We start from the raw sequence: 8,507 nt of genomic DNA, 5'->3' as shown, positions 1-8,507 counted from the left end.
GCGATTAAGTTGAACTCTAATTCTCCTCTCATTTTTTTATAATCTTAGCTACATCTATCATACATTAGCATACATTAGTAATATCCATCACGTGATCCTTATAGAGTTTCTCGTGTCGAACACGAATCTGGAAACAGAATTGCTTTATCACGTACCATTTTCGAAAGCTCGTCGTTTTTGTCAAAATGCATGATTTTCGTGAAAATTGAGGTATGATTACAGGAAAACTAAGGGAGCGAGGAAGTTCATTTTGGAACCAAGAGATAGAGGAGACTTTCTAGAATAAATCCATGTAAAATACTTTCTGCATTCGTACTTCTTAACAGTTGTAAATAATTGTTGAAGTTCGAGAAAGCGCTGACTCGAGTACATACACGTACTATTTTCGTATGCATGTGAAAGTCCTTTTGCTTAGGAGGAATTTGCTACACAGGATTGGATTCTACTGACCTTTCTCATGAAGAAACCATTCAATATGACTATCTCTGTGCAGTGGTACTTCGGCGATTTACAAAAATATTAATCGACATCGCGGCTGGTCGCGCGATCCACCATTGACGTAGGTGTGCTTGTCTGATATATTTCTGGTACTCCTAATATCTATTTACTTTTTATGATATTATTTAACACACATAGAAATATACTCATAAAAATTGGAATTCTAACAGTAATACTCATAAAAAGCAAATAGCTATAAAACGGATACCACAAATACAGGGTGTTCCAGAAAAAGTGTTAGAGCCGAAGAGAGGTGATTCTGCAGTCGTGGCTTAGCGCGGGCCCTACACGTGCTCTTATTGGTCAGTGTTTTTCGTTAACAACTTAAAGACCGTACCTCACTTTGCATTTTACCAAAGGAAATTGTTGTTCAAAAACAGCTCAAAAATCACCTCTCTTCGGCTCTAACACCTTTTTTGGGACACACATAGCTACGGCACTGGCGGACCGCGTGACGGGCCATGATTTCGATTAATATTTTCGTAAATTGCCAAGGTACCAATGCACACAGACAGTTATATTGATTGGTTTCTTCGTGAGAAACGTCTATAGAATCCAATCCTGTGTAGTAAATTCCTCCTAGACAAAAGGACTATCAAATACATACGAAAATAGTACGTGTAAGTACTCGCGTCAGCGCTTTCTCGAACTTCAACAATTATTTACAACTGTTAAGAAGTATTTTACATGGATTTATACTGGAAAGTCTCTTCTATTTCTTGGTTATAAAATGAACTTCCTCGCTCCCTTAGTTTCTCTGTAATACCTCATTTTTTCCGAAAATTATGCATTTTTACAAGAATGACGATTTTTCGAAAATGGTACGTGATAGAACAATTCTATTTCCAGATTCGTGTTCGACACGAGAAACTCTATAAGAATTACGTGATGGATATTGCAAAACCTGAAAAAAGTTTTTATTTGTCGTTTGGTGTTGTCGGAAAAGAACATGTCGACTTACTTCTTCAATGGATTTTCTATCCATTGTTGATATGTTTTCTTAGCATAGAATGTGCATTCCTTGACACCAGCCTCGCAGGCCCATTTTATTGTGTCTACTCTGAGCATTTTTACGAGATCGCTGTCATTCGCCTTCGGTTCATAACCCACGTTCTTCGTCAAAGTCTTCATCAGGTATGCCACATAACGCTGCAAATTTCAGTATTTGTATACATGTTCACATGTTCCCCATAAAAATTGTAGATTATTAATCCTCATTGCGGAAATATTTTTTTTGATACTGTACTTGTATAGAGAATGTCCAGGAACTAATACTACGCTCGAGAATGGGGAGAAGCTGAGGTGATGTTAAATAATATTTCTTTACATATACTTATACTTATATTACTTTACAAAGAAGTTGTCCGCGGCTTGGTTGTCGAGTTATTAACGAAAAACTGGGACCAATCGGAGCGCGCGTATATCGCGCGGTCAGGAGAGCGATAACCGTCTCGTACATTGCCGTGGCCGCATGACACGTTCGTGACGAGGACGTAGGATTAAAACAAAACTTACATGTAAGAGCAACTAAGGAATTGATTAACTATCAGAGAAAAGAAAGCAATTAGTTATTTGTTATGTTAATTGGATAGATGCAGCATATTCAGTGAAATAACTATCAACTTGCTAAAATTATACAAAATGGGAAAAGAATTAGAGTTGAAGTTAGTCATTCGTCTTTAAGTTCACCTGCTCCTAGAAGAATTCCTGTGGGTCAATGAGCGAAACCTGACACTCGAAAGTAAAACACATGGCCATGTCTATCAGTGATCTGCAGTAAACATCACTGCTGCCCATGTGTTTTAGCTTCAAGTACTGGGGTCGGCATATTGACCCATGTTAAAGATAAAGGCTTTACTTAAACTCAAATTCTCTTCCTATTTTTTATAATTTTAGCTATTCTGTAATTTATAAAATTGTTAGTTACTTCACTAAGTATGTTACATTTATTCAGTGAATGTAACTAACGACAAATTGCTTTGTTTTCTGTAATATTTAAACAATTTCTTAATTGCTCTTGCATGTAACTTTTGTTTTAATCTTATATTCTCGTCACGAGCGTGGCATAAGGCCGTGGAATCGTACGAGGCGATTGTCGCTCCACTGACCGCCCGCTATACGAGCGTTCTGATTGTTCCCGGTTTTCGTTAATAACTCGGCAACCACGCCTGGGACAACTTTTACTTTTTTACTTACCCTGAAAATGTAATAGTTCTTAGAGGTGCGTAATAAGTTCTGCAGGAAGCCCAAATGCCTGAACGCCGATTGCCAGGGTATGTAATCAGCCTCGTGCGTTAAGAAGAGGCTCACATCGAATGCGACCGTGTAGTTCAATCTCTCAGCACGAGCTAAGCTGAAGGTGTCATCGACTATCTGCGCACGGTTCACTGGATGTATTTTTGTATTGTTCCCCTTGTTCAGCTCTTTTATCAACAGTTTCCAATTTTCTATCTCATAATTCACGCGATAGTAACCTGACAGAGAATACAAAATTTCGTTAATTATATCGGCTGTCTTTTGCCCTTTGAAAATAACGACTTTTTCTGTGAAATGAATTGTTAATTTATCTTATGCATGTATCAGTGCGCAGTTGAGAATAGTTACAAGAAACGCGAAGAAATACGTTATATTAATCTAGTAATTCTCTTAAGTTGCCAAAGCTCAATTACATAAAATAAATATAACACCGTACGACACACAATTTTTTGGAATATCCACTACGTGGTTCTTATAGAGTTTCTTATGTAAGAAACCAATCCGAAATGATGTATCACTTATCGTTTTTTAAATTTAGTGGTTTTTGTAAAAGAGCATGACTTTCGGGAAAGTAAAGTTAACGATAAGAAAAAGTCGAGAGAATTGATTTTTGAATCGAAAGATAGAGGAGACCTTCTATAACTGGATGAATGATGACTTCGAATAATTTATAAGGTATTTGTTATACGATAAAAATGTTTAAACAAATGTTGCATGGCTTCTAGGAGAATATTCAGTGCTGTGATCTGTCTTTTGTTTGTTTCGTTCTTTACCGAGATATGTGGAACACCTGCAGTTATTTAAATAGAATGCTCAATATTTTTTCTCGAATTTCAATAATGCACCAAATTCTAAGTAAATTTAAGTATGAGTAGTATAAGAAACTGTGCACATAAAATGTTTTCTACTAGAAGATTATTAATTTGACCATATTTCAGTAATTATTCATTTGAATCCTCATTGGTATAATACTTTTTTAATCACAATATGCTGATATTTATTAATATGAGCAGTACAAGATATATGAAAAATTGTAGTTATAAAGCTTTTGTTTCTAAGCAATTTTATGTCCACAAAGGATTGTTTCGAACGAAATCAAGGCCAGAGCACGCCAGACTTAACTTTCGTCTTTTCGAAAAGGTACTCGACGATTCAAAAATCTACTCATGTAGAGACAAAAAGTGTAGTCCCGTAAACTTATATTTTACACTATTTTTGCATGGTTATCGATAAAATAGAGCAAACAAACGTTAAAATTTTACTTAAAAATGTTAGGAAAGTGATATGATTACCTTAGCTCCTTAGCACTTTAAAGTTTGAAATACCCACAGAGATTATATTAAGTGAACACTCTAAAACGGAACAGTTGCCTTACTTGTGGACCAAACAACTTCAATATTCTCGAAGAGATTAATTTACGAAATATATATCATAATTTGAATACGGTAAAGTAATTATTTACTATTATTTCTTCCTGTATTTTGAGAATTTTTACTATTAATTCTCATCTCATTTTGAATTGTTTCAGAGGATTCATATGTGATAATCGTGAATCATTTTGTATGTTTTACAAAACTATACAACATACCTACTTGCTGGATGTTGAAAACGACCCACCCCTTTGTTTCAGAATTATTTAGGATAAATGGTTCCTCGTTCGGAGGGATCCAATCATAAGAAAGCGTATCATTGAAATCGGGATGAGATTCTCCAGTATAAGTGATGGGTATCCACCACTTGGTATCTTCCGAATCGATCGCGAAACCTTCCTGTGTCAATTGGTAGCCCTGTTTGACTTTCTTAACTGTTACCACCGGATATCCGGGAGTTTCCGTCCAGTTCCGCATTACAACTTTCACGGACTGAAAGTCAGGATCTCCGTTTCGGGGCAGGACTTTCTCGAGGGAGTCGAAAAAGTTATCCGAATTCGCATTACCTAACGTGCTATAACAGTTATTTTCTTAGTGGAAACAGTAAACAAAAGTGTATATAAATTGAAAAAGAACAGATACGATTTGAATAGGTATATTACAAACAGTGACTTAATTATTCGTTCAGAAGTATTGGATTCGAGAAGAAAGTTCGTTCAGATTTTTATAGAAAATTCGAAGGTTGCGCATTTAAATTTTTATATAAATTTATTAATTTATTGAATTATTTACGTGCTATTTTGGTCCACACATTTTTATGGAACTTTTACACTCTGCACCGAAAAGTAGTTATTTGCGCCATTCAATACTGCGTAGATAATTAAGACAAAATTCGTTTTAATGTTGAATTTAAGATGCATTGCAAGGCACTTTGGTTCTTATTTTATTCGAAACAATCAATCTATGGGATGATTAAAATTCAAGACGTAGTAACTACGATTTTTGTTTCATCTTGTAATAGTTACTTTATTGAATATCGGCATAGTCTCACTGAATAATGAGTTTTTAGAATATATACACATGTCATTTGTTTTCAGTCATCCTGATATACTAATATATCTCTTAATCCTTCTATCAAAAATCGGAACTAACTTTCCCGACAATCCGATACTTGTTTTTCTAATTTTATTTCAAGAAAGATTGTTTTATATGCGAATAAAGATATACGTACTAGTTTTTCAGATAGAATATCAAACCATTATGGAAATTCTTTTCCGTTAGGGCATGGTGAAGCATTCGAAGAATACAAGCAGCTGCAATTCATACAAATAATTACTTGTATTCACTGTCGAAGTAAGTACAATGCAATGTGGAATGTATTTGTTCAAAATTAAGTAAACAAACTGTTGAGACGAATCGTCTCATTTAAGGATGTTTGGAGTATAAGTCAAAACGATGACACAAGCTTGAAATTTTGAAAATAAATAGATTATTCCATAGTAAAATCATGTATAAACTTTTATGAAGATTTATGAGCTTGCTTTAAAGTTATAGTACTTTAAAATTAACGTGTTCTTATGGAGATTAGCAAAATACAGCGGTATTGTCAAGTTCATTGATTAAAAAAGTGTAGAAAAAATAATGTCAAGCTTCTAAAACTTTTTATGCTGATGAATAATTACCCTTACGGAAAATACTCTTAGAATTTGAGAGTTTTACTCTCAAAAATATCATGAACTACGAACTTTCAATTTAAGGGTAATTTCGTATTCTCAAATTCAGAATACTGTCAATTTGAGAGTAACTCTTAAGTTAAGTGTAATTTTTTTAGTTGGGTTGTGAGTTACTTTCGGCTGCAGTGTCAAGGAATACATAATACAATTCTCGACCTAATTGTAGCATCGAAGGAAAAAAATTATACCTAACTATGATAGGGAAGTATAAAAGTAGAACTGGACAACAAGTAGCAGATGAAAGTAGCTTAATTGTATTTGGAGAAGGAAAAATGATATTTCTTCCATTAATTGAAAAACTATCTATTGAAGCGCTGGTTCAAACAAATGTTGAACATTTTGCAACAAAATGTGACAGATTTATTTATAAAAATGTGTTATATCATGCAAGTACGTATGACAAAATATGGAATAAAAAGAAATAATAGTATGGTGGTGCTTACATCCCGAACTTTTATGCAAATTGCAGGAATTTTTAATGTAAAAACACTGACTGGAATTCAAAAATATGTTATTATTGGTAAATCTTTTGAAATGTTAGACGATGTTTTAGGTTCAAACAATTATTTTTCATCAGCAGATTATTGTACTGCAGTTAGGGACACTAATAATATTATTATAACTTGGTTTCCACATGAAGTTTATAGTAAATGTATTCTTTTGCCATGTAATAATACATCTTACATGATGAAACTAGTAAACAAAGTGGAAACTCATTAAAAAATGTATGTAGAGTGTCAAGAAATTAGACTGTATAATAACATATCCGAGTTAACTTATTGCAACTGATTTGATATACAGTATGCCTTAATATTCCTGTATGAACCTCAACTATTGAGAGTAATTCTTAATATATGGGAATGAACTCTCAACGATTGACAACATACCCTCGATATTTAAGATTGTTTAATGATCGGTGTTTTAGAATTAAGAAACAAGGTTTACGACGATTACTCGGCCTTGTAATATTAAATTTCTAATCGAGCGTTAAATTTAAAATTGACCGAGTATAAGAAACGGCGCGAAGTTTCTTATACCGATGAGTCAACGCGAGACGTAGAAAAAATAAGAACACCGTCTGCTGGCCGGAATCACCGGTAACGAGAATTCGCATTCGAATTCTCGGAACAGGCGTTCTCGCTCTACTTACACAATACGTGACAGAAAAGGACAGACTAATCCGCCGAATACGCCGCACAGCGGAGGATTAGTTTTCTTCGACGAGAAAGCCGGAGTTCCGACCCTGTCTGCATAGAGCCGTCAAACTGAACAGATCGGACGATTACGATACTGATTCCCCAGTTCATTATACGATTGAATTTAACTTGAAATCGTCGCAGAAAAGGACGAAGCATAGACTGTCTTACAGTTCCTCGCGATACCCGATTCCACGAAGCGAACGAAAGATACTCTTTCGATTCGTATTTAGCGTGCCCCCGCACTGACTTTCACTTGCAGGGAAAAAGATACGAACAGGAGGTCGTATCTTGCTAGCGGATTATGCTCTGGGTCAGTGGCTAATTGTTGGTCGACCGCCGGTTGAAGGATCGGCGCTTTCATAAGGCGCCTGCAGTGGGTATTGGATCTTCACCCGATATTGCAGAGTTCCGCGAATAATACGCGCTCCAGGTCTTCCTGGCACAGTTGCACGAGAAATACGTACTTTCACTCTTTTCTTTTTGAAGGGAAAATATTTTGTCTGTTTCACCAGGCAATTAATAGGCAAGCGATTTTCTGTAATTCGCACGAATGTTGAATGACAGAACTATGTAATTTTTACACGGAGACACTGTATGAACATATACAATACATTAAACTACATGTATGCTGGCAACAGATAGTGGCCAGTAATAAAGTAATATAAGTCCCAAAAAATATTTAGGAAATTGTGGGGTCTACGGAAAAGCATACAAACCTAGATGCCTCAGAGGACCGCTATCATATCAATAGGGCGGCAGATATATGTAGAAGTATGTGAAAGAATGAAAGTATCAGTGATCGGGACCAGGGATCTCGTAATTTTTCGCAGACGGCTCGCTTCCCCTGTTTTTCGCCCGTATTTCGATCCCCACTACTATTCCCCTCATGCGTGCTCATGCGCGTTAGCGAAGCTCTCCGTGAAAATCACTGCATACCCCCACCAACTATTGGTCCCCACCATGGTCGCATCGTCCCCACTTTCCGGCCGAGCGAAAAATTACGAGATCCCTGATCGGGACCCCGTTCTTTTCAAAGGAAAATTGTCAAGCACCATTTGTGGCACGATGTGTTCGTCACTGAGCTCAATGCGGATTGTATACCGCAGTTAACTAGCGGAACTACCAAGGAGAGAGTTCGGAGTGTTGTAAGCACTCCACTTTTTCCGAGGCAGTGCTCAAAGATACCGTCTGCGCCACGAGAGATAGAGTTGTACTCTGTTCGTGCCAGACTTATAAATAGCACAAGCTCATTCATTAATGTTTTATAGAACATTCTATGTGATTCAGTTTTCAAAATTCACATCCTACGTATTTTTAACAAGTTTACTTTCCTTCCGTTGAAAAGAAATAAAATAACAATCATTATCTGAGCAAATCGGATATCACTATTTTAATAGTAAAATAGGAAGGTCTCATCTCATAAAATTTTACCATATAATATACTCCATATC

At 35.8% G+C, this 8,507-nt stretch overlaps 1 protein-coding gene across 1 annotated transcript in view; it reads right to left on the bottom strand.

The window, feature by feature from the left end:
- LOC108628139 (aminopeptidase N-like) overlaps positions 1 to 4,718 on the bottom strand; it is an 8,136-nt gene extending 3,418 nt beyond the window's left edge. The window contains exons 1-3 of the mRNA XM_018029873.2: positions 4,343 to 4,718; positions 2,695 to 2,972; positions 1,460 to 1,647 (exon numbers count right to left, since the gene is read on the bottom strand). Coding sequence (XP_017885362.1) covers positions 1,460 to 1,647; positions 2,695 to 2,972; positions 4,343 to 4,601 — 725 coding nt within the window. The 5' untranslated portion in view covers positions 4,602 to 4,718. The remainder of the gene's footprint in view (positions 1 to 1,459; positions 1,648 to 2,694; positions 2,973 to 4,342) is intronic.
- Positions 4,719 to 8,507: the final 3,789 nt, after the last annotated feature.

Source organism: Ceratina calcarata, unplaced genomic scaffold, assembly GCF_001652005.2.
Source record: "Ceratina calcarata isolate Rehan_Ccalc_2016 unplaced genomic scaffold, ASM165200v1 scaffold501.2, whole genome shotgun sequence".
NCBI classification, from domain to species: domain Eukaryota; kingdom Metazoa; phylum Arthropoda; class Insecta; order Hymenoptera; family Apidae; genus Ceratina; species Ceratina calcarata.
The sequence above is the reverse complement of the archived record's forward strand: the minus strand, read 5'-3'. Positions and strand labels throughout refer to the sequence as shown.